This window comes from Dermochelys coriacea, chromosome 11 (assembly GCF_009764565.3).
Source record: "Dermochelys coriacea isolate rDerCor1 chromosome 11, rDerCor1.pri.v4, whole genome shotgun sequence".
Lineage (NCBI taxonomy): Eukaryota > Metazoa > Chordata > Testudines > Dermochelyidae > Dermochelys > Dermochelys coriacea.
This window is the reverse complement of record NC_050078.2, coordinates 20,012,369-20,039,272: the sequence shown is the minus strand read 5'-3', so window position 1 is coordinate 20,039,272 and position 26,904 is coordinate 20,012,369. Positions and strand designations below refer to the sequence as shown.

Below are 26,904 nucleotides of genomic sequence, written 5' to 3'. Positions count from 1 at the left end.
AAAGGAGTACCGGTGGCACCTTAGAGACTAACAAATTTATTAGAGCATAAGCTTTCGTGAGCTACAGCTCACTTCATCGGATGCATTTGGTGGAAAAAACAGAGGAGAGATTTATATACACACACACAGAGAACATGAAACAACGGGTTTATCATACACACTGTAAGGAGAGTGATCACTTAAGATAAGCAATCACCAGCAGCGGGGGGGGGGGGGGGGGGGGAAAGGAGGAAAACCTTTCATGGTGACAAGCAAGGTAGGCTAATTCCAGCAGTTAACAAGAATATCAGAGGAACAGTGGGGGGTGGGGTGGGAGGGAGAAATACCATGGGGAAATAGTTTTACTTTGTGTAATGACTCATCCATTCCCAGTCTCTATTCAAGCCTAAATTAATTGTATCCAGTTTGCAAATTAATTCCAATTCAGCAGTCTCTCGTTGGAGTCTGTTTTTGAAGCTTTTTTGTTGAAGTATAGCCACTCTAAGATCTGTGGTCGAGTGACCAGAGAGATTGAAGTGTTCTCCAACTGGTTTTTGAATGTTATAATTCTTGACGTCTGATTTGTGTCCATTCATTCTTTTACGTAGAGACTGTCCAGTTTGGCCAATGTACATGGCAGAGGGGCATTGCTGGCACATGATGGCATATATCACATTGGTAGATGCGCAGGTGAACGAGCCTCTGATAGTGTGGCTGATGTGATTAGGCCCTATGATGGTATTCCCTGAATAGATAAGTGGACAGAGTTGGCAATGGGCTTTGTTGCAAGGATAGGTTCCTGGGTTAGTGGTTCTGTTGTGTGGTGTGTGGTTGCTGGTGAGTATTTGCTTCAGATTGGGGGGCTGTCTGTAAGCAAGGACTGGTCTGTCTCCCAAGATCTGTGAGAGTGATGGCTCGTCCTTCAGGATAGGTTGTAGATCCTTGATGATGCGTTGGAGAGGTTTTAGTTGGGGGCTGAAGGTGATGGCTAGTGGCGTTCTGTTGTTTTCTTTGTTGGGCCTGTCCTGTAGTAGGTGACTTCTGGGTACTCTTCTGGCTCTGTCAATCTGTTTCTTCACTTCAGCAGGTGGGTATTGTAGTTGTAGGAATGCATGATAGAGATCTTGTAGGTGTTTGTCTCTGTCTGAGGGGTTGGAGCAAATGCGGTTATATCGTAGCGCTTGGCTGTAGACAATGGATCGAGTGGTATGATCTGGATGAAAGCTAGAGGCATGTAGGTAGGAATAGCGGTCAGTAGGTTTCCGGTATAGGGTGGTGGTTATGTGACCATCGCTTATTAGCACCGTAGTGTCCAGGAAGTGGATCTCTTGTGTGGACTGGTCCAGGCTGAGGTTGATGGTGGGATGGAAATTGTTGAAATCATGGTGGAATTCCTCAAGAGCTTCTTTTCCATGGGTCCAGATGATGAAGATGTCATCAATGTAGCGCAAGTAGAGTAGGGGCATTAGGGGACGAGAGCAGGGAAAGATTAAGAATGAGCTCTCAAAACTGGATACTCTCATAAAGAACCAACCTTCCACACAAACTTCCTCGTGGCTGGACTTTACAAAAACTAGACAAGCCATTTACAAAACACACTTTGCTTCTCTACAAAAGAAAAAGGACATTAAGCTATCTAAACTACTATATGCCACAAGGGGCCACAACAATGGTTCCCGTAACCCACCCAGCAATATTGTTAATCTATCCAACTATACTCTTAGCCCAGCAGAAGAATCTGTCCTATCTCGGGGCCTCTCCTTTTGCCCCTCCACCCCCACGAACATGATACAGTTCTGTGGTGACCTAGAATCCTATTTTCGACGTCTCAGACTCAAGGAATATTTCCAACACACCTCTGACCAACATATTAACCCACAGAGACCTTCCTGCCAACACTACAAAAAGAAGGATTCTGGGTGGACTCCTCCTGAAGGTCGAAACAGCAGCCTGGATTTCGACATAGACTGCTTCCGCCGACGTGCATGAGCTGAAATTGTGGAAAAGCAGCATCGCTTACCCCATAACCTCAGCCATGCAGAACACAGTGCCATCCACAGCCTCAGAAACAACTCTGACATCATAATCAAAAAGGCTGACAAAGGAGGTGCTGTCGTCATCATGAATAGGTCGGAGTATGAACAAGAGGCTACTAGGCAGCTCTCCAACACCACTTTCTACAAGCCATTACCCTCTGATCCCACTGAGAGTTACCAAAAGAAACTACAGCATTTGCTCAAGAAACTCCCTGAAAAAGCACAAGAACAAATCCGCACAGACACACCCCTGGAGCCCCGACCTGGGGTATTCTATCTGCTACCCAAGATCCATAAACCTGGAAATCCTGGACGCCCCATCATCTCAGGCATTGGCACCCTGACAGCAGGATTGTCTGGCTATGTAGACTCCCTCCTCAGGCCCTTCGTTACCAGCACTCCCAGCTATCTTCGAGACACCACCGATTTCCTGAGGAAACTACAGTCCATTGGTGATCTTCCTAAAAACACCATCCTAGCCACTATGGATGTAGAAGCCCTCTACACCAACATTCCACACAAAGATGGACTATGAGCCGTCAGGAACAGTATCCCCGATACTGTCACGGCTAACCTGGTGGCTGAACTTTGTGACTTTGTCCTGACCCATAACTATTTCACATTTGGTGACAATGTATACCTTCAAATCAGCGGCACTGCGATGAGTACCCGCATGGCCCCACAGTATGCCAACATTTTTATGGCTGACTTAGAACAACGCTTCCTCAGCTCTCGTCCCCTAATGCCCCTACTCTACTTGCGCTACATTGATGACATCTTCATCATCTGGACCCATGGAAAAGAAGCTCTTGAGGAATTCCACCATGATTTCAACAATTTCCATCCCACCATCAACCTCAGCCTGGACCAGTCCACACAAGAGATCCACTTCCTGGACACTACGGTGCTAATAAGCGATGGTCACATAACCACCACCCTATATCGGAAACCTACTGACCGCTGTTCCTACCTACATGCCTCTAGCTTTCATCCAGATCATACCACTCGATCCATTGTCTACAGCCAAGCTCTACGATATAACCACATTTGCTCCAACCCCTCAGACAGAGACAAACACCTACAAGATCTCTATCATGCATTCCTACAACTACAATACCCACCTGCTGAAGTGAAGAAACAGATTGACAGAGCCAGAAGAGTACCCAGAAGTCACCTACTACAGGACAGGCCCAACAAAGAAAACAACAGAACGCCACTACCCATCACCTTCAGCCCCCAACTAAAACCTCTCCAACGCATCATCAAGGATCTACAACCTATCCTGAAGGACGAGCCATCACTCTCACAGATCTTGGGAGACAGACCAGTCCTTGCTTACAGACAGCCCCCCAATCTGAAGCAAATACTCACCAGCAACCACACACCACACAACAGAACCACTAACCCAGGAACCTATCCTTGCAACAAAGCCCATTGCCAACTCTGTCCACTTATCTATTCAGGGAATACCATCATAGGGCCTAATCACATCAGCCACACTATCAGAGGCTCGTTCACCTGCGCATCTACCAATGTGATATATGCCATCATGTGCCAGCAATGCCCCTCTGCCATGTACATTGGCCAAACTGGACAGTCTCTACGTAAAAGAATGAATGGACACAAATCAGACGTCAAGAATTATAACATTCAAAAACCAGTTGGAGAACACTTCAATCTCTCTGGTCACTCGACCACAGATCTTAGAGTGGCTATACTTCAACAAAAAAGCTTCAAAAACAGACTCCAACGAGAGACTGCTGAATTGGAATTAATTTGCAAACTGGATACAATTAATTTAGGCTTGAATAGAGTCTGGGAATGGATGAGTCATTACACAAAGTAAAACTATTTCCCCATGGTATTTCTCCCTCCCACCCCACCCCCCACTGTTCCTCTGATATTCTTGTTAACTGCTGGAATTAGCCTACCTTGCTTGTCACCATGAAAGGTTTTCCTCCTCCCCCCCCCCGCTGCTGGTGATGGCTTATCTTAAGTGATCACTCTCCTTACAGTGTGTATGATAAACCCATTGTTTCATGTTCTCTGTGTGTGTGTATATAAATCTCTCCTCTGTTTTTTCCACCAAATGCATCCGATGAAGTGAGCTGTAGCTCACGAAAGCTTATGCTCTAATAAATTTGTTAGTCTCTAAGGTGCCACCGGTACTCCTTTTCTTTTTGCGAATACAGACTAACACGGCTGCTCCTCTGAAATCAGGAATCTTGGGTTCTGTTCCATCTCTGGACAGGAATGTTCTCTAGTGGGCACAGACTCTTTTGTCCATTCTCCCTAAACTGTCCACATCTCTTCCAATCTATCCCAGTCCTGTATCTTCCCCACCCCTGGCTCCTTGTCCCAGTCCTATTCTCCTTGCCTACCTAGTCCTAGTCTTCCCCTCTGGGTTTGGTGTCCAAGTCCCAATCTCCTCCTCCACTCCCAACCTCTCCCCTTCCCGACATGCAATCCTAGTCTCCTTGCCCAGCCAGTCCCAGTTCCCCTTTCCTGCCTCCTGTCTCTCCCTCTCCCCCCACTGATTCCCAGTCTTAATCTCTCTTTCTGAGACCCTCATCTAATCCTCCTCCCCCACTCAACTCCTTGCCTCAGTCTACCCCTGCCATGTCTCCTGGCCCAGTTTCTTTGCCTAGCCAGTTCCAGTTTTTCCCTCACACCATGCTTATGGAAGGATGTCTCTCCTCCCTCTGCCCCCACTTCCCCACACTCTTCTCTAGTCCCAGTCTCCCCACACAGCTCCTCATCTAATTGCATTGATCCCTTCCCAAGCCAAATAGCTGCCTGTTCTGTTCTCCACACCCATTTCCCTCGCCAGCTCCCAGTCTCTTTGCCCAACTACTTCCAGCCTCCCCTCCCTCTACCAGCTCCACCTATGACAATATAACTGCAGAAAAAAAAAAACAGGCTTAGCATCCGAGAAAAAAAATTATCTGCCAAGGTCCAAGCTTTGTCCCATCTGGTCTTAAATCTGATGTAAATCACTGTTAAAATAAATGTGATTTTATGAACACTTGTCTAGGTGATCAAACTACAGTGAAATTGCATCTTTACTCTAGACAGCCACAGACTGGAACAGCAGGGGCACTGAAGGCTTAAATACATTGACACAGCTATAAAGGGGAGTTTGTGTATGTCCTGCACGTACAACGGCAGGCTCAAGTGTGTGATACCAGTCTTAACTTTCACAAGTAATACAATTCACCTAATCAAAAGCTTATGAAATAATCTTACCATGTTTTCTTATTAACATGAACATTAACAGCAGTGAAAAACATCTGACCTACACTAGCCATCTGAATATAGTTTAGGATATGTATCGTTATCTTTCATTATTAAAAATCAACGGACAAATACCCCTTTTCATTCCAACTTTACATCATATCAGTTCACACAGATATTGTCAGTGTATCCAACATACTCAGGAATGATCTCCTCTCAAGAGGGAGACAAAAATTGTAAGGGCACTACAAAGTTCAAGAAACAGTGGATAGATCCTCTACTACCCGCTGCAATATTTTTTTTAGGGATGTGACCTTCCCGTTCTAACAGACTTCCTTTTAGACTTCTAATCCCCCTGTCAGGGTTCCCTCCCCACTCTGAACTCTAGGGTACAGATGTGCGGACCCGCATGAAAGACCCCCTGAGCTTATTTCTACCAACTTAGGTTAAAAACTTCCTTAAGGCACAAATTTCTATTTGTCCTTGGACTGAGGTATGCTGCCACCACCAAGTGATTTAGACAAAGAATCAGGGAAAGGACCACTTGGCGTTCCTATTCCCACAAAATATTCCCCCAAGCCTACACCCCCTTTCCTGGCGAGGCTTGAAAAATAAACAAGGTGAGCACAAACCAGACCCTTGGGATTGCAGGACACAAAAAACCCAATCAGATTCTTAAAAAACAGAACTTTATTATAAAGAGAGACAAAGTAAAAGAAGCACCTCTGTAAAATCAGGATGAAAGGTAATTTTACAGGACAATCAGATTAAAAAAAAACAGAGGATTTCCCTCTAGGCCAAACTTTAAAGTTACAAAAAGAAAACCAGGAATACACGTTCCTCTCAGCACAGAGAAAATCACAAGCCAAAACAAAAATAAGCTAACACATTGCCTTGCTAGTACTTACTGATTCTAATGGAGTTGGATTGCTTGCTTCCTTGATCTGTGTCCGGCAAGCACTCAGAACAGACAGACCAAAACCTTCTCCCCTCTCCCCCTCCAGCCCAGATTTGAAAGTATCTTGTCCCCTTATTGGTCCTTTTGGTCAGGTGCCAGCCAGGTTACCGGAGCTTCTTAACCCTTTACAGGTAAAAGGATTTTGTGCCTCTGGTGAGGAGGGATTTTATAGTACTGTATACAGGAAGGTTGTTACCTTTCCCTTTATATTTATGACTTTTAGACTTCTATTGACAGATCATTGAAGCACATCATCGCTGATAAAAGTATCCATCTCCCATGTGCAAACACCATCCATTGTGTAGGTTATTGAGTAACTCTAGAGGTGAACATTCTGCAATCTTCATTTTATTCCTTTTTGGTTATAATTTTCACTTTCATCCTCAGAGACCAATTACACTAATTATAGGAGACAAGGGTGAACAGAAGTCAACCTGGAGTATTTGAAATGGCAGAGAATCAATAAATTTACTTGTAACAAACTTTGTATTCTTGACTCATCACAGGTATGTGATTCAATTGCAATTCGTTTTTGAATTATGAATTCCATGAGTCTGTGGTTGCCCTAAATGCTGCCTGCATTTCTGAGTTGTGTGATAATCCTTAGCCAAGAGACTACCTGATTTGTGATAACATTAAATGGAGGGAAAATACCAGTTTTTAATGTTAGAAAAGTTGGATGCAGTTTTACAAGATAAACCACAAACAGCTTAATTGGTAAAACTGAATTTTGCAAGTACAGATTCATCTAACCTCTGGTGTTATGCTGGTACACATTTCATTTGAAATCTATAATGCAATATCTTCTCTTGCTTGAGCTGTAGCTTAGTCCTTTGCTATCTGCATATGATTTTCATTAAATAAAACTCTCCTACAAAAAACAAAAGCAGAACAAACAAACAAAAAACCTAACAACCCATGTACATATAATGGCTTGTAAACTTCAGATCATGTTTGTTTTAACTGCGCACTGCAAATGAAAAATTTTTTACAATGCAGCCATATCAATAACAAATCTGCAAGCAACAAATTCCCACAACTGACAAGTTTTAATTTAGAATTATATTAAAATGATAACACCGCCAAGTAAATTAAATAATTTATTTATTCTCATTTTAATTGTAAAGGATTATTTAATAAACAAAGTAATTTATAAGGTAATTTATTCTACTTTATTTTATATAGTTAATTTAAAATCTAAAAATAAACTGTTAATTAAAACAGGATTCACTTTTTAAAAGGCAACTTATTTACCAATAAAATCTAACCAGGACTGGGCTATGTAGTCCACTGACAATCTGCAAAGGGCAAGGAGGCTGGCAGCAAAAATGTAAGTATTTTGATAACAACAAGCACTTTAATCCAAACTACTACTAAAATACTGCATTGGTCATAAAAACTGACAACAGATCCCTGAAAACACAGGAGACTAAAGAACTGCCGTATCAAAGTTCATCAGCTAAATGCAAGTGATAAAAAAGCTGGGAAGCTATTTATGCAAGCCTGGTGTGCCTCTAAAAGTTTGGGCTGGAGTCAAATAAATGTTGGCTAACATACTGATTTGATAGATACCAGCACAATAGAAATTAGGACTTTTGAAATAATAAGCATAAGAATGTTACAGGTTTCAAATAAAGACCACTTACATTTCAAATCTCTTTACTAGGGGGCCACCAACACCCTACAGGTCTCCATTAATGATCACTGCCCCCTCCCTGTCCCTCTTCTGCAAGCCTCCGTTCACCCCACTGCCCCCTTCCAGCCAACAAGCCCCATAGTGGCCACTGCTGGGGGCAGCCAGAACATCAGTCCAATGCCAGCAGCTCCGGTTGACAACAGCAGCAGTCACTGGCTGTGGCCAGAACTGCAGGATCAGTTCTAGCTCAGCCAGAAACCGTGAGCAACCCAGATCTCCGAGTGAGATCACAAGCATCCCTGCTTCACCTGTCACCCTGACTTCCTCTCACCACTCTGCCTTGTGGGTGCAAGAGTTCCTGAGTTGCACTCCTACGTGTGATAGAGTCTCCAGGATTTAATCTTGCAGCTTTCAGTGAGGCCATTCTGTCCCCCCCACATTCCATTTAGGACTCTTACCTGACCAGACACAGTTGCTATATTCCAGATCCAAAAGCATACTCTAATCAGGAGCTGTGGCTCTGCACAGCACAGCTTCATGTACCCAAATCAGCCAGTGGAGTCCACTACATATCACAGAGCCCAATGGGTATAATTAGTGAGAGTTTTACTTGGATAAAGAATGTGGGATTGGACTAATAACAGATAGACATGGAAGTAATGATTTGAAAATCAATATGGGGTAGATTTTCTGAAGCACCTCCACTTGGACTTGAACTCCTAAACCCTATAGCACTGTTGAAAATCTCCCTCTTAAACAGACATAATGCTATTTGCTGGAAGATTTAAGGGATGAGCTGAAACTTTCAGATAAGCCTGGTGGCAGGAGAAGAGGGGGAGCCTAACAACAAGTCTGAAAGTCTACACTTCAGATCTCACTTCTAATGCTGTGAGGCGATGCTGGCCATCCAGGTTTGAAAACCTGGGGAATGTAACACAGCTTTGTTTTAACTAGAGCTTTGATTAAATAAGGCTAACCTTAAGTTAGAATAAAATATAAACTACACTAAATGATTTTGTAATAATGAAGTCATTTAAAAACATTAACAAGTTGCTTATACTTTTATTAGTAGAGAGAGGCCTCTGATGTCCTGGCCATTCTGTAGTTTAATAATCATTGGGGATTAAGGGTACAATTATTTATCTGACGATGCATAAAAGTTGGAGACAAAACTTACCCATTTGCTTTCTCATGGACTCATTTATTCAAGGTAAGACATACTGTAAACACAAAGACCTGTGAAACTTTATTTGTCTTGAAAACCATTGCCTGGGTGGGTTGAGGTGAACAGGTTAGCTTAAAATCTTATGTATTCTCATTTTCAGGATCTTACCTTGTTTGCATGCCGTAGGGCAGTGTGTCCACTCACTGAAAGGGGTAACAACACAATCTCTTTTACATGGGAGCAGACATGGACGCACGGTTTCAGGTCGGAGGGAATCTGGACACCTATCAATACAATTGTAAATACAACATATGAGAGTCCCTAAAATGATATATATATATATATACATACACACACACACTCACTCTCAGGAATACAATCAGCTAAGCAATAAAAGAAGGATGCACATGGCTGTGGTTGAACTCCCTAATGCATAGCCAACAAGTACAGCAAATCAGTTCTTTACATCTTGAAAATCTTCCAGGTTCACCATCTAGCTTGTTTCTAAGCTCATTTCTGTTCATACTAGGCCTGATATTACACCCCAGCCACCGCTGGCTCCCAGAACAGCCCTTGAGGTCTGTGTGCAGCTAGCACAACTTACAATCGGCCTTCAGGCTACTCTAAATTGTATGTAGGATTTGGCCCAGCATTCACCAACCTTCGCTTTGGGAAAGTTCAAAGATGGCTTAAAGCTTCATTTGCAATCCCTCTCTGACCTGTACTTAGCACTCTTCAGGCATAACCCAGGATCTAGGCCTATATCTTTATGGGAATCTGTGTCTAATTTTCTCAGTACATTACAGAAAATAGATCTTTGTGATTTTGCAGTCAGTTTCAGACTCCTAATTTAAAAATGAAATACATATTCTAATGAAAAAAATCAGATGCAAGAAGCTCTATGTTTGAATCATGGGCAGCAGAGGAAAAGGACAGTTCTCTGTGATCAGGAATATCAGCTGTTCTAAGTGGAAGAATAAAAACAGAATTAGCCTTTCACAATCTTTATTAATTTCCAAGTAGAAAGATTGCTTGAGAAATACCCATCACCTATCTGAACACATCCAACCAATAACTAAATATCTATTTATATGTATATTACTGTACCACTAAAGGATACTGGAAACAAAAATAAATCTGAAAACCATAATTCAACTAACTGAACTATTAATACATTTTTGTAATGCTTAAAAGTATCAAACAAGGTTTTCAAAAAAAGAGATAAAATGAAATGCATTGATTCAATGACCATGAATATTCAAGAGGGAAGAAAGAATTCAGTGTGCAATGATTTTTTTCCCTTTCATTACATCTAGATACAGTATATAAGCCACTGCAATCAATTTTTATTCAATGTTCTTTTTTATACCCCATTTTCAGTGGCTTTTAGTTTCATAAGGTGGTGTGTTATTTTTCAGCTTCCATTTCTTCAATAATTGCAGGGGGGAGAGGGGGCAGATTATTTCTTTGGATAAATTAATCCTGTTCCTGAAGTCACGTGGCTAGTTTACTACTGCTACAGCAGTTTTAAGTTAAAATCTAACTTGTTAGTCAATTTTAATAAATAATTATATACTGTAAAATAAATTAAAAACTAACAATTATTCTCAAAAAGAAAAGGAGTACTTGTGGCACCTTAGAGACTAACAAATTTATTAGAGCATAAGCTTTCGTGAGCTACAGCGGATGCATCCGATGAAGTGAGCTGTAGCTCACGAAAGCTTATGCTCTAATAAATTTGTTAGTCTCTAAGGTGCCACAAGTACTCCTTTTCTTTTTGAGAATACAGACTAACACGGCTGCTACTCTGAAACCAACAATTATTCTGTTATATTCCTATCATTATGGTCTCAAAACTTACCATTTTACTGCCAGGATCCCCAAGCCTGTAAAGAGCTTCCATACAGATAAAGAGGTCCAAACATGTGGCACTCATTGCAGGATCAGGGCTCAAAGTCAATATGTTTAATAGAGTACTATTCCTTTCCTCTCTGGAAACACCAGGCTATTATAATCTCTTATCATCTCTTTTACACTTTTCTAACATTTTTGGAGTTCCACTAGTTACTTCTTTCCTTCTGAAATACTAGAAGTCCTTTCTTTAATTAAGAAAGTGCTTTTGAGAGACTTCAGAGAGGTTTAGTGTTGCTTCTTTAATTTGATTATTTGGGGAGAAGGGGGAATGAAGAGGGTTGCCATTGTAAAACATAATAAAGCGGAACAAAATCATCCCAATGGGATCCTCCCTAGTGGCTCAATGGCTTCCACATTCTCTGATAGAATTCATTCCATTACAGTTCACAATGTAACTATACAATTACATTTGAACAAAACATTCCACTGAAGCCTTAAAATGCAGGCGTGCTGAATTCTGAATATCCCAGTGCATGCTATAATTTTCCATTTCTCTCATACTACAACCCAAGTCTTTTCTCTGTAAAAACTCTCTCTTTCCTCATCTGTTAGTCCTAGATCCATCCTCCGATTCTACCCAAGTGTTTACTTTCTCATTTCAGCTCCATTTCTGCTTGGCTAGTATGCAGAGGATGGGGACAAATAACTATTTTACACATTATATGGCACTACAAATGATATAACTTAATGGTGATAAATTTACAGTATATTAGTGGGCACCAGACATTCTCTTCTTTGCTCAATTAATTTCATTAATCTCAAGAATTTTAATTAACTTTATTGAAGTGACCACAAAGTCTGCCCATATTTAGTATGATTGTTTTGAGATATGCAATAAGATTCAAAATGAGGCTGCAAGTAATAAGCAATGGCTTGATTTTTTTTTATATTGGGAAAATTATCTGTGCATCTCATTTCCTGGGTTAGTAAAACAAAGTAGAAGGTAAGAATATACACAGTGCTAAATAAATGGTTTTAGTGTACTTATTGAAATAGCAGTACAAATCAACTCTTCCAAGTGCAAACATGTGAACTGTTTCCTCTTTTATTAACAGGACTTTGTTAAAAATAGGTTGGTAACTTATGTTCGGTTCCAGGTTGTATTTTCATCACAACTTCCTAGCAGCAAAAATATTTGCAAAAGTCAGAACAAGAATCATAGATTAGCCATTGTAAAATTTTTCAGCCACTGAAAAAAACCTGTATTGTGACCCACCAACTGCCACATTTACAAAAAAAACTGGTTTATCCATACATTTTTTGTTATATAAAAAGATCCTTTCTCAGCAGATGGAAAATTAAGCTAGCAATAAAAGTATTTCATAGCTTCAGTTTTCCCAAAACACACTTAAATATTTGCATTTTTAATGTACTATAACTACAAATAATGACTCCAGCAATGCAGTCAAAGCTGCATCTGCAAGAACCTCTTTGTCCCAATACCTTTTATTTGTAACCTGGCCAAAATTATTCTTCACACAAAAGACCTTCCTTGTTTGCATGCCCACTCCACAAGTAGCTTCTCCATTCCAGCTAATGGTAGCATTGAGGGCAGTTACCAAAGCGTCTTCAGAACAAGGACCCCATGGAGATGTTTCCCAATAGATCTGTGTGCAAATATGATCATTACATAAGCGATACTCCTCTAGGGCCCGGTGAGGAGGACATGGTTTCCCACCTGAAAGTAGTGAAAAGAATAATATATTTATATTTGTAAACCAATTAAACAAGAGAACATTGTGGATACTACATGTGGAAATATAAAGTTTGTTTATGAGAAAGAAAGAGAGAAAGAGAGAAAGAGAGAAAGAGAGAAAGAGAGAAAGAAAGAAAGAAAGAAAGAAAGAAAGAAAGAAAGAAAGAAAGAAAGAAAGAAAGAAAGAAAGAAAGAAAGAAGGAAAATGGTTGGTTGGTTTTCTGACATTTATGGCAATAGTAACAGCCTTCCAAAATACTGCATCCCCATTAAATGAACCTTGCACAAAACTGAATTCTGAGGAACAAACAATGGAAACTGAAATGTGTGAAGTAGATTTCCAATTTCCCATGCTGCTACTACTATTCATAGACTAACTGATTCCATTTAAATGCCAGCATCATCCTGGTTTTCAAAAAACTATATTTGAGTATTACCTTTATAATACGTTCACTCTGTAACAGATACAGCAATTCCTGCCATATCCTTGGGAGACTGTGACAGAATACCCCCGTGTTCACACCACCACACTATTATAAGAACATTTGTACAAAGGTATTCCTGGTGAGGTATAATTTTAAAAAACTCATAACTCTCTGATCAATAATATCATGGAAAAAATGCATATAGCAACATGATATGTAAAGCTATGAACATAAAATGAAATCATGACTGAAGTGTGTTTCCCAGATAAGTCTGGGGAGTGGCTAAACCAATTCCTCAGAGACAAAGGGCAAGCTTATGCCTCATCCAGGTGTCAACAAGGCTGATGGATCATTACCTGCCAAGTGGCCATTCTTAGACAAGAAAGGGGGCAGGGACAAAAGTCTACATTTTAGCAAAGAAACAGCATGGAGTTTCCTTTCTTCATTAAAGTGTCTGTCATATTCCCTCATTGGAAATGCTTCTCATAGGGGGGACAGGACTTTAAAATGAAGGGGGTAGAGCCCCCAAGACACCCCTTTCCCTACCCACCTCACTCTGCACCTGAGAAGACAAAAGAAAACAGCCACTGGACTCTAGAGGATGGGTCAGCAATGTGGTGAGAAAGTTTGCTTTGCAATTAAGAATATTGTAAATAGATACTACTAAACATTTTATCTTTATTTTTCTTGTAATCATTTTTGACTTTATACCTCATTACTTATACTCATTTAAAATCTCTCTTTGTAGTTAATAAAGTTGCTGTACTGTTTTAGCTAATCCCGTGTGTTTAAGTTGGAGTATCAGGGTACTCTATTTAAAATAATAAAATGGCATATTATTCCCTTAAATAAATAACGGACATAATATATTTGTACTGCACAAGAGAGAGCTGGACAGTACAGGATATACATTTCTGAGGGAAGATCCAGGACTGGGGTTGTGTTGGGGTCCCCCTGCAGTACAACTAAGACTGGTATAGCTGGAAGGCTGCATTTACACACAGACACTGAGGGCATGGCTTGCATGATGGAAGGCTGTTTGTAAGCAGCCCAGGTGGGAGCTGCCACAGCAAGGCATTGCAAGGCACCTAAGGTTGCAGGGCAGGTGTGACATAGTCCCCCATTAGTTGGGACTGTGGCCTCGTATGTCACAGAGACCTTATTGAATTATGTTTAAGTATCTTTGATGTCTATTGTATTAAATGAATGGTTTATGTATTATTATGGACCAGGATTATATGTACCCTCTCAAGGTGAGAGATGGGATAGATGTGGGATCTGAGTTGGGGAAAGGGGCTTCAAAGGACTATATTGAACAATGTGCTAGACAAGAATGGACTTTCAGAACAAACAAATGTCAAGTTGTTTTCCTGGGGAATATCTAGGGGGAGATGAACACAAATTTACTACCCCCAGTTATGCAAAATCTCAGCCTTTTGAAGCTCCATCTGGAGGAGTAGGCCATTGACTGCCGATCACCTGTTACATGAGGCCAAGATCAAAGGTCCAAAATGTACAAAGGAAACACTGAACTATTCCTGATTGTTCCAGATTGGAATCTGACAGTTATGAACTTGTAACCACGGGGAAAACCCAGTAGCGGGTTTTGAAGAACTGACACCTACCAGAGCCCAAGGTGATCACAATATGTTCCATGAGATTAGAGAGGTTATACAAACAGAAAACTCAAACAGGATGCAGAGATAAAATTTCTAGGCACTATTAATCACTGCTTCTTGGAGCAGATAGTCCTGAAACCCGCAGGGGGACAGACAATTCTTGATTAAGTCCTAAGTGGAGCACATGATCTTGTCCAAGATGTGAATATAGCTGAATCATTTAGTAATAGAGACCATAATATAATTAAATTTAACATCTTCAAGGGTGGGGGACAGAAATACCAAAGAAACCTACTACAGTAGCATTTAACTTCAAAAAGGGGAATGACACAAAAATAAGAAAACCAGCTAAAATGAAATTAAAACGAATGGTCACAAGAGTGAAATGCCTGTAAGCTGCATGGAAACTTTTAAAAAAACACCATAATAGAGGCTCAAATTAAATATACACCACAAATTTAAAAAAATAGTAAGAGGACCAAAAAATGTCACCAGGCCTAACTGACATAGTGCAAGTGGCATTTAGAGGCAAAAAGGCATCCTTTAAAAATTAGAAATCAAATCCTACTGAGGAGCATAAACTCTGGCAAGTCAAGTGTAAAAGTAGAATTAAGCAGGCCAAAAAAGAATTTGAAGAACAATAGTAAAAGACACAAACACTAAAAGTAAAAACATTTTTTAAGTAGCCTGCCAAACAATCAGTATGGCCACTGGCCTATCAAGGTGCTAAAGGAGCATTCCAGAAAGACAAGGCCGTTGCAGAGAAGCCAAATGAGTTCTTTGCATCGGTCTTCATTGCAGAAGATGTGAGGGAGATTCACACACCAGAACCATTCTTTTTAGGTGACAAACCTGAGAAACTGTCCTGGATTGAAGTGTCAGTAGAGGTGGTTCTGGAACAAATTGATAAATTAAACAGCAATAAGTCTCCAGGACCAGATGGTATTCACCCAAGAGTTCTTGAAGGAACTCAAATATGAAATTACAGAACTTCTAAACGTGGTATGTAACCTATTTCTTACATCAGCTTCTTTACCAGATGACTGCAGGATAGCTAATATGACGCCAATTTTTTAAAAAGGCTCCAGAAGTGATCTTGGCAATTACAGGCTGGTAAGCATAGCTTCAATACCAGGAAAATTGGTTGAAACTACAGTGAAGAACTATGTATCTGATAATTCTGATGAACATGATTTGTTGGAGAAGAGTCAATACAGTTTTTGTAAAGGGAAATCATGCCTCAGCATTTTGCTAATTCTTTGAGGGGATCAACAAGCATGTGGACAAGGATGATCTAGTGGATATAATGTACTTGGACTTTCAGAAAGCTTTTGACAAGATCCTTCACCAAAGGCACTTAAGCAAAGTAAGCTGTCAGTGGGATAAGTGGGAAGGTGCTCTCCTGGATCAGTAACTGGTTAAAAGATAGGAAACAAAGGGTAGGAATAAATGGAGAGAGGTAAATAGCGGGATCCCCCAAGGGTCTGTACTAGGACAAAGGCTGTTCAACATATTCATAAATTATCTAGACAAAGGCGTAAACAATGAGGTGGCAAAGTTTGCAGACAATACAAAATTTCTCAGGATAGTTAAGTCCAAAGCAGATTGCAAAGCATTACAAAGGGATCTCACAAATCCAGGTGACTAGGCAACAAAATGGCAGATGAAATTCAGTGAAACAGCCTCGCAGCCTGAGCCCCTTGAGCCAGAGTCAGCTGGCATGGGCCAGCCGTGGGTTTTTCTTTGCTGTGTAGATACATCCTTTGAATACATTTCTCAGACATGAAGGAAAGCTCTGTATAAGCTTGAAAGCTTGTCTCTCTTGCCAACAGATGTTGGTCCAATAAAAGATATTACCTCTCCCACCTTGTCTCACTAAAGTTACATTATTGTCCTTTTCTCCCTTTTTATCCTGATAGAAAGCAGTATTTATCTTTTCCTGGTATTGTACAGCAGCTGTTTTATTCATTGTTCAGAATGTTCAGAAAGACTTGTGGCTTTTGATTGTTATTTATGTTTTATTTCCTTTTGAGAAATTCAAAGTTTTCAGTTCAAAGCATTTCACTTCTATTTTCGGTTTTCAGATCACATAGTCTTGAGATTATAGCGCGTACATATTTGCACATGTATTTTCTTTCAAATTAACAATTCTGATTTTTATTTTGCTTTTGAAATTCTGCATCTATCTTGTTTGCATTTCAGAACATATTGCTACCTTCATGGAAAATAAGCAGCTTACTTAATTTTTTTATTTTAATTATTTGCCACCTTTTAGTCTTTTTTAATAACAGTTACCATTCTGCCTATACTTATATAGCGATTTGCATCCCAACGTTCTTTACAAACTTTAATGGGGCCACTTATGTGAATAAAGATAACTCACATGAGGAAGCGTTTGCAAGCTTAAGCTGACACACACACAACCTGTGGTTTTAATGATGATTTGTAAATGGTGTTTAACTGAGTTTGTTCTTTACTTGTGGGGAAAGTATGGTTAAGCACCAGGTTAGCTGCACACATTGCTGACAATAAAGATTATTTTTTAAAACATAGCCAAAGACTTAGAGAACTGATATCCAAATGCTGACCCAGCACTTCTTAGTCTGTCATATCTGATGGGATTGTCACCATCAGATAGGATACAGACCATTTTAAAAATAATATTGGTATTTTCTGACTTTCTGTTGCATAGAGAACAGCAATGGCCCAATCCTGAACACAGGTCTGCACATGCTAAAACCAAGAAGTTGAATGAACTATGTGCATGAGAAGAAGCCTTTGTACAAAACTTTGCCAGTAGAAGAAGCACCATAATGTAGTTCACCAGGTATGTTACTGTAAGCCAGACATACATGCCTAATGCAAGTGTCTATGAAGATCCAGAGAAAGGGACACAGTTATAAAGCTATTTACATATTCTTGTCTAAAATTAAAGAACCAGGAGCATATTTTATGTGTCCAATATACATTCATGTTTTTGCTTTAAAAGTATCTGATTTTATACATATTTCTGTTCTCTTCTAGACCAGAACTAATTTGCCTCTATACAGTAACACAGGTATTGAGAGTTTGTGCCATACATTTACTTTATTTGCGTGTGTGCGCGCATGTAATTTCTCTTTTAGGGGTGGCAGATCCTCAGCTGGTGCAAACTGTGATAACTCGTTTGAAATCAATAGAGTTATGACAATTTCCACTAGCTGAGAACCTGCCCCTTAAAATCAAATAATCCACAGAATAAAATTTATTAAATATCTTTCATTGAAACAAAGTTATATTGGCAATGAGTATGATCTAGCAACACACAGATTAATTAATCTTTGCACAGACCTTTGTAAGTGCAAAGATTCATCTACATGTGAAGTATTCTTAATTATGACTATAATATTGGTGTTTGGGTCTTATTGAAATGCAGTACTACTCACCCTCCCCTGGCAGTGCCAAGATAGATTTAGTTCTGCTTTGTTTACCCTCTGCATTTTTACTGGAACATGAGTGGGAACAAGATGACCATTCTGACCAGTCATTAATGACACAGTCCATTGCACACGGTACTTCACAAACCATTGTTTCAGGATGGGGAAGCTCTGAGCAAAGGGTATGTGATACCTCTTCACCTGAAACAAACAAGACAAAATTAAGCATAAAAGAGTGGGGATCATTTTCAACAAATATGTTCTAAATTGCATAAACAATCAGGCCTTAGCTACACTTAGAAATTAGGTTGGTATAACTCCTTTGCTCAGCCATATAAAAAATCCAAACCCCGGAGTAATGCAGTAAACCAACCTAACCCCCGGTGTTGACAGCGCTAGCTTGACAGGAGAATTCTCCCATTGACCTAGCTATCATGTCTGGTGATGTACCTCCATCAATGGGAGAACCCCTGCCATCAGCATAGGTAGCATCTTCACTGAAATGGTACAGCAGCACTGCTGCAGCGTTTTAAGTGTAGACGAGTCTTAAAAAGTGTATACATGTATAGAACAGTATGCAAAATACTGTTGAACAGGATTTCAGGCTTGAAAAGAAAGCACTAAAAGCATTTGACATATATACACTTTGCAAAACAAAACAAATATTTGTTTCAAGTCTGATATTTGATCTACAAGCTTAGGCCAGCTTCAGGGGAACTGAGAACATGGCTAATAACTAAGCCTTTTAGATTTGTAAAAATCTAGGAGATGGCAATCATGAGGGATTGAAATGAATAACCTTCAGATGGAACAATACAAATCAGTTATTACCAGGGCCCCATATTTACCAGAATAGGTTATGTCTACATTAGAAACCTTACAGCAGCACAGCTGTACCAAAGAAGCTGCGCCACTGTAAGGTTTCCTGTGTAGCCACCCTATGCTGATGGGAGAGAGCTCTCCCACTGGCATAATTAAACCGCCCCCAATGAGTGGCAGGAGAGTGTCTCCCACTGACATAGCTCAGTCCACACCAGCTCTTCTGTCGGTGTAACTTATATCGGTCAGGAGGTGTTTTTTTCCACAATCCTGAATGACGTAAGCTTTATTGACAAAAGTGCTAGTGTAGACATAGCCTAAGCAAACAGAGTTGCTAGAGCTCACATAGGAGAGGAGAGAAAGACTGCACCAGGGACTCCAAGGGAACATGAACAAATGTGGGACCCTTGATAGCAATGCCAAGATTTTAATCTCTGTGGCAGGAGGCAGGCAGAGCAATGTAAAGAAAAAACTGGAGGAGTGAGAGGACATGGGTGAGAGAGCAGAAGGTTGAGGCCAGAGATGGTAGGCAGAGGAAGTTTATGGAGAGGTTTGAAAACCAAGAAGAGGAGGGCTCACAGCACTGAACTGTTAAGGCTAAAGCTGAAATCACGACCTCATTAAAGTCAACAATAGTTTTGCCATATTCTTCAGTGGGGCTAGGATTTCACCCAAAACATAGAACAGGCCATGACAGTATGTGATTAGAAACCCCAAACACAGCACACAATGAAAACATAGTGAAGGAGGAAACACGGCATTATGTTCAGTTAATTTATTTCTTTAACAAAGATTTTCATAACTTCACTGTCAAGCAACAGCATTTCTGATGTCAAAAATTACAATTAAGAACAAAATGAAATAGTAGCAAGTCTCTAAAACAGAAGTGAATTTAGGGTAAAAATAAAGAGTTGAGGGGAAGATTGCCTGGTCTATTTAAGCTCAGTGCAAATCAAGAGGGTGGATTAAAGGTACTTCTAAGCCACCTTTATGCCCCTTTCCCCAAATCCTGGGGCTTTCCAGGGTCATTAATGCCCAGTTGCCCTTGGCCTGACAGCTAGGGATAGCAGGGGCATGATGACACTCTAGCCCACCTCCTTTCTTTCCAGAATGCCTCCTACATCAGAGAAAGTGTGGGGATGGAGTACAGCTGCTACAACAGTTCTATCACAATGAGGGATGACACAAAGAGGATCCCAAGGTAGCCAGTTAAGCTGGATTTCCAGCTACTTTATACTTCTGGTCTGATTCAAAGCAGCTGCATCATAAAAGTTTTAAGATTAAGACTAAGATTAAGACTACCACAAATCCCCTTTTCAATATGCATCTATTTACCAATTGTTGTTAGATCTATTGTTTTTTTTCCCTAAAGCAAGGTAAAATAAATTAATAGCTTAATTTAAAAAATAAATGGAGCACAATTTCCTAATAATTTTATTTATAACTTTGTTACACCAACCATATAGGAATCTCCAACATTCCATATAACACTGAAATATACCTTTCTGAAGACATGATTTTGTTCTTGATGGAATTTTATCTCACAAACTATAATTGTAAATGGATTCAAAATAAATGTGGTTAGCTTTGTTGAATCATTCCCCTGTAAAAAATTTCCTGACCCACCTGTTTAATGATATGAATGGATACGGGTGTTCATACAAAATATGTAGGCAGGCAGGCAGATTTGGTAACTTTGTTGAATCACTCTCTTATCTGAATTCTTTAAAGCTCAATTCCAGCTCTTTATGAGTAACAATCTCACTCTGACTGTTACATCTTTCACACTTAGGATAATTGCAAACCTTTCCTTTTATGTTTCTTTACCTCATATGAATCTAGGAAAAACACAAAGGAGTATCTATGCCTAATTAGAAGTAGGGAAAAATTAAAATTTAGACTGCCAGCTGCAAAAGAAAGCTGGCTTTTCCCCCACTTCACACAGTATGGGATTTGTGTCTCTCGCAAGGCAGCTGAGGATGCAATTATAACTAAGAGGGTAGAAGTCTCTATTGCTTTTGCAAGACAGCACATGTACCAGTGAGTAAATAAGACAGGTAGGGCTAGTAGTGAGACTGCTTAAAGCTGTCAATAGCACCACAGTAGCATCTGCATTCATATCCCTCAATAAGGACTGACTCGTAGCCCTTAAGGTACAAATAAAATTTTCCAAGGATATTATGAGAAGTAATAGAGAATCTAGCAGGCATATTATAAGAAATGTATAAAATATTTTATTTTTGTCCTCTCCCTCAGACTTGACATCCCTGATCACGCTATTATTCTAGCCTGCTGAATAATAAAATCAAATCCAAAAACCTCTCTGAAAGAAAGCCTCTGATCCTATTGAATACAGGAGTATTTATACATCACTTTTGGCAAGTTCCTTTCTCTCCACTTATAGACTATGTTTAATCATTCCCTCCAAAGAGTCCATTTTATCACCCTTGGTCTGGATGCTAACATCATGCCGATACCCAAGGTGGAAAAAAACAAAACCTTAAACGACACTTCAATTATATACTTCTCTCCCTAAGTCATTTTGATACCCACGTCCTTACTAACATGTTGACAGCTTGCCTCTGCAGGAGTGAGTAACACACATGTGTACATCCAGGTGAGGCTGGATTTTAAGATGTCATTGGTGCTATAATTCTAGAGGATTACATAATTTAGGTGAGGTGAGCAGTAAACATCTATCCTCTCATTTATATTCATAGGGAGAAAGCATTCAAATAGTGACAGGTTTGTGAGCTGGAATGGACTAGCTGGGTTTCTCCTCTCATAGGGCAGGGAGTTATCTACATTACATAGTAGACTTGAGACTTGTGTGTGGTGCTCCTAGGGCTGCCAATGCTGGACGGAGATGCTGGGCCTCAGATCAAAAAGTGTAAGTTTTTGTTTCTGTGCTTGAACCCTCCTTGTCTTTGAAAGCATCTGTGCTGTTCTGCCTTGTACGGTCTGTCTAAAATGTTTCCAGACCAACCAAAACTATTTGAATAATAGTTCCTCTATTGTTCCTCTTGATTCTGAATCAATCCTCTTGATTCAGAATGTGGTGGTAAGTGGGACCTATTTTTTTCCCAATTTTCCAAGGGGTACATTGTGGCACAAGAATTGAGGTGTCTTGCATAAGGTCATAGACAGCCTGATCCTAAGCCCCAGTGGCAGATTAGCCACTGGGCCACCATGCCCAGGGGCCCTGGTCTATGAGGGGGCTCTGGAAAAATGGGCACCCCACTTCCTGACCTGATCCGCCCATCTGGTACTCCTTCCAGGGGAGGGAAGCTTCTCCCACCCAACCTTGCTCCCCAGTAGGAGTGCCGGGGAGGGGAGGCTGCAGGCAGAAGAGGTGGGGATGGGTCCCCACTTGCGCTGGCCCAGGGCCCCACAAAACGGTAATACACCTCTGCTAAGCCCATTGAAATCCATGGAAGTCTTTCTATTGACTTCAGCTCAGGCCTGTTGAGAGTATGAGCAACTTCACTCAGATCATGGCATTGCTCTTATCAGGGATGAGTTATGGCAGGATTCTGCTCCCAGCTTGGAGGAGGGCGCCTGTACTCATTAATTCTGAATTCATGAGGGAGACAGCTATGATGTGCCACACATACTGGATGAGAGAGAAATCCAGGAACACAACCACCTCTCCAATTCTTCACCCTGACTACTACTTCTGACTCCAGCCAAATACAGTGACAGCAGCAGCACTTTGAGTGTAAGTTCATGGCTCCCCCGCTTCAGCAGAAAGAGGCAGATTTCAACGGTTTGATAGATGACTTTGCCACAAAATTCATAAAGATATTTTAAATAACATTTCATTAGTTGATTATCTTTATAGTCATAGTCTCTGTATTCACTTTTTAGACTGTTAGCAAAATAGATTCTGAGACAGATAGCATAGAAAGAAAAATATATAATGGTCATTTTTTATTTTCCATGAAAAACGACAATAGGGTACATCTGAAAAGACAACTCCGAGTGTCATAATTTCCCTTGGATGCAGAGTTTGCAGCCTGGACCCATGTTTACCCTATGCCAACTGCTGTGATGTTTGTGTAAAGTTAAATTATGGCTCATTAGTAAATAGAGCCACAAAAATATATATTGTTTTAAAAAGCTGATGTTTATGCATCAGAATCAGATAGGGGAAAAGGGACATGGACACTTTTGTGGGGGGGAACCCTTTGGTTAATTGGGGCCCTTTAGTTGGCCTGAATTGGATCCAGGTCCCATTTAATCTAACCTACTACTCTTATCACTCCCTTCATTTGCTCTCTTGAGATCCCAAATATCTGATCAATTTAACAAAAGGTCTCTTGAGTTTATTTGGCATGGCAGACAGCCCAGAATTAGTCCCAAGAAATGATGTTTAAACTCTTTGAAGAGGATTTTCTCTACAATTTACAGATATATAGTATGTAGTTGGTAGCATTTGGTCTGGGCAATGATTTTTTCTTTTTCCCAGTTCTGAGGGTTTACAATGGATTTAAATGGTACACCGGCCTCAAGGAGACCTGCTGCAAAAGGGTGAAACGCATATTTATTCCATTTGTGGTATACATGTAGTTGGCAATCAGAAAACGACTGGTAATAAACTGTATGTTCAAAAGAGAATGACTGGCATATCAACTGGGGGGAAAAATCACCTATTCTAATACTTTGAAACAAGCTATTTATTGACAAAGCATTGTGAATGTAAGGGCTTACACCTATAAGCTACAGTTTTTAATGCCTTCATTAGATCCACAACCCAAACAATAACTTTAAGATGCTACTTTTCTGAATTCTTTCATGCTGGGAAATATCTGAGATCCTGAAAAAGAGAATTATAATGTTTTGCATGCTATTACAAAAGAACAGCACCTAAATACTAGGTGATTAGAGCTATATAAACATGATATAAATCTATCAAAATACTATATCCTATCTTTCTAAAGACAATGATAACAGGCAATCAGTCCCAGTTTCTTAAATTCAGGGTCCAATAATCTGAAACAAAATTTAAGGATCGCCTAACGTCAAAACCACAGATGGAAAATGTGCATTACAAAAGCATCTGGCCACTGTTTTCAGAGTTCAGTGTCATTACAGAATTGAATAAACACTCCTGAAATCTAGGGAAATCCAAGTCTGGATGTAAATTTTTCAGCTTGAGCCAATTTCTATTAATTGTAGGTGAAACTATTCCCAGCATAGAGGTGCAGCACAGGAACAATATATAGGCTTGGAAAGATTTGATTTTTATTGTTAAATGTGAGTGATTTTACTGTATACACACAAAACAGATGAAAAAATATTTTCAACAATAATAATAAAAAATAGACAGATAGGCAAAGAAAATGCTGCTTGACATACAACATTTGATTTAAGGGTATTTACTTCGGAAATTTTGATATGGGATTTGACAATCTGTGTTTTAATGGTTATAAAATTTTAACTTTTTGAATCTCAATGTCTACCTGTCATTAAATAATTATTACATGACCCTTACCCCGTTGTCTGACCCTCCTACAATTTCCTTCAACTGTGAAATTTTTAAATCAATAAAAATTGAAAAAGGCTTATAATTTTGCACAACTGTGAAAATTTAAATCAATAAACAATTTAAAAAACGCTTAAAAATAACATTGATATTATTAGTTGAAATTATTTAAAAAAAATGAATTCTGCCATGCCTAACTGTACATGATTTATGTATAACTCAAAATTAGAGCTAAGTGGAAATCTGAATCTACATTGTACAAGAAATTGATATTTTAATTTTTTTTCCCATCTGAAATATCAACATTTTACACAGAGTGAAAAGTTCCCATAAATTTCTAAAATGAAATGTCTAAATATTTTGTTTTGATATTTTTGGTTAAAACTAAATATTTTGACATTCTCAAATCAAAACATTTGTTTCAGTTTGTTAAACTGAATCGAAATGTTTCATTTTGTGTCAGTTCAACGTTAAACGGTATCTGCCTATGGTGCTGCAGTACCTCCTGGGAGTTGTAGTTCTGGTACATCCCCGTTTTATTCATTCCCTCTGAAGCATCTGGCACTGGCCACTGTCAGAAGGCAGGATACTGGGTTAGATGGACCATTTTTATGTCCTCATTTTTCCTATGGACTAGATCTCTGGCCAGGCCACATCTCCCATGATGCACGTGTCCAAATGTAGTCTGGTCAAGGAGCTGGACCCACAGGGGAGAGCAAGGGCATGAAGCACCCAAAGCACAGCTCCCATAAGGCACTGCTGCAACAACAAGGAGATGCAGCTTAGTGTTGAATCAACCTGAAATGAAATATTTCATTTTTTTTCCTTGATGAAAAAATTAAATTTTTATGGCAAAATTAAAATATTTCAGTGAAAATTCAGATTCTGCAGAAACTGCATTTTCCATCAAAAAGTCATTTTAATAAAATATTACTCACCATCTCTTATTAAAATAAGGTTTCAGTTTCACATAAATGGTGTAAACGCTATAACTGTCAAATATGCCTTGCAAATATATTGATAACAACTACAGTTCTCTTTCTGTCCTTTCTGTCTATCTGTAGCAAATCAGAACACCATCAATTACCCCAATGCATATTCTAAAATTTGAGCTTCCTCTCAGAGTCAAAGACAATGAGAATCAAATGCACATACCATCACTACAGATGTGACATCTCGCCTGGGGAACATCAATTAAACTAAAGTTGAAGAACATAATTTTGATTGATAAGAAGTCTTCCAATTATTGTTAGTCCATTAAACCACACACTCCCATAATTTACATGCAGATAAAATTTCTCTCTCTCAGTCTAGCAAAAGAGAACCCCTACTGGGCGACAGACAAGAATAACTGCCCCTTTTCCTGTGCTAAGTGCTCTTTTGTCTCCTATATATCAGAAAAGAGCCAGAAATTACTATGAAAAATTTAAGTTTAAACCAGCTAGGAACAGCTGGCTGACTCAGAAAGCTAAAAGTTCCAGAAATCAAACTCCCTGATACCCCAAGATGCCCAATATAGATTTTTCAACCCAAATTAGAAACTGTATATTTGTCTGCCTTATGAACCAGAAATACAATTCTCTATATATGAATAATCTGCTTTGTTCCTCCAATGTAATATTGCATATCCCAGGACATGCCCTGAAAGTGTGAAGAGAAGGTACTAGATATCTAATCTCTCTAGTAAAATGAGAGAATGTGCAGAGTAGGAACTATCACAGATATTTGGTTTCTCTCTAAAGAATTCACAAAAAGAAAAGGAGTACTTGTGGCACCTTAAATCTCTCCTCTGTTTTTTCCACCAAATGCATCCGATGAAGTGAGCTGTAGCTCACAAAAGCTTATGCTCTAATAAATTTGTTAGTCTCTAAGGTGCCACAAGTACTCCTTTTCTTTTTGCGAATACAGACTAACACGGCTGCTACTCTGAAATCTCTAAAGAATTGTTACACTCTAGAAATTATATAAATTTTATGGCACCAAAAGTAAAAAGAATATTGAAAGATAGACACCTAACAGGTTATAAGTTTGGAATATTAAAAAATTGCTTAAAAGAGGGGCAATTCCAATTCATATCTGGGCTAATACTGAAAAACAATTTTGGAAATGAATCAAACATAAAAACCTCCTGATAAGAAACAGATTGAAGAAATTTGCTGTATACCTACACCATCTACTGGATATCAACAGAAGTAGCAGAGAAACTTAGGGCTTCTCTACACTTACTGGGGGATCAATGTGTGGTGATCGATTCATTCGTGGTCGATTTAGTGGGTCAAGTGAAGGCCCGCTAAATCATAAAATCATAGAACTGGAAGGGACCTTTAGAGCTCTTCTAGTCCAGTCCCCTGCACTCATGGCAGGAGTGAGTATTATCTAGACTATCCCTGAGAGGTGTTTGTCCAACCTACTCTTAAAAATCCCCAGTGATGGAGATTCCACAACCTCCCTAGGCAATTTATTCCAGTGCTTAACCATTCTCACACTTAGGAAGTTTTTCCTAATGTCCAACCTAAACCACC

At 39.6% G+C, this 26,904-nt stretch overlaps 1 protein-coding gene across 1 annotated transcript in view; it reads right to left on the bottom strand.

Moving 5' to 3' along the window:
• THSD7B (thrombospondin type 1 domain containing 7B) overlaps positions 1 to 26,904 on the bottom strand; it is a 516,892-nt gene that overhangs the window by 225,323 nt on the left and 264,665 nt on the right. The window contains exons 8-10 of the mRNA XM_038422837.2: positions 18,088 to 18,279; positions 12,366 to 12,600; positions 9,177 to 9,292 (exon numbers count right to left, since the gene is read on the bottom strand). Of these exons, the coding sequence (XP_038278765.1) occupies positions 9,177 to 9,292; positions 12,366 to 12,600; positions 18,088 to 18,279 (543 nt within the window). The remainder of the gene's footprint in view (positions 1 to 9,176; positions 9,293 to 12,365; positions 12,601 to 18,087; positions 18,280 to 26,904) is intronic.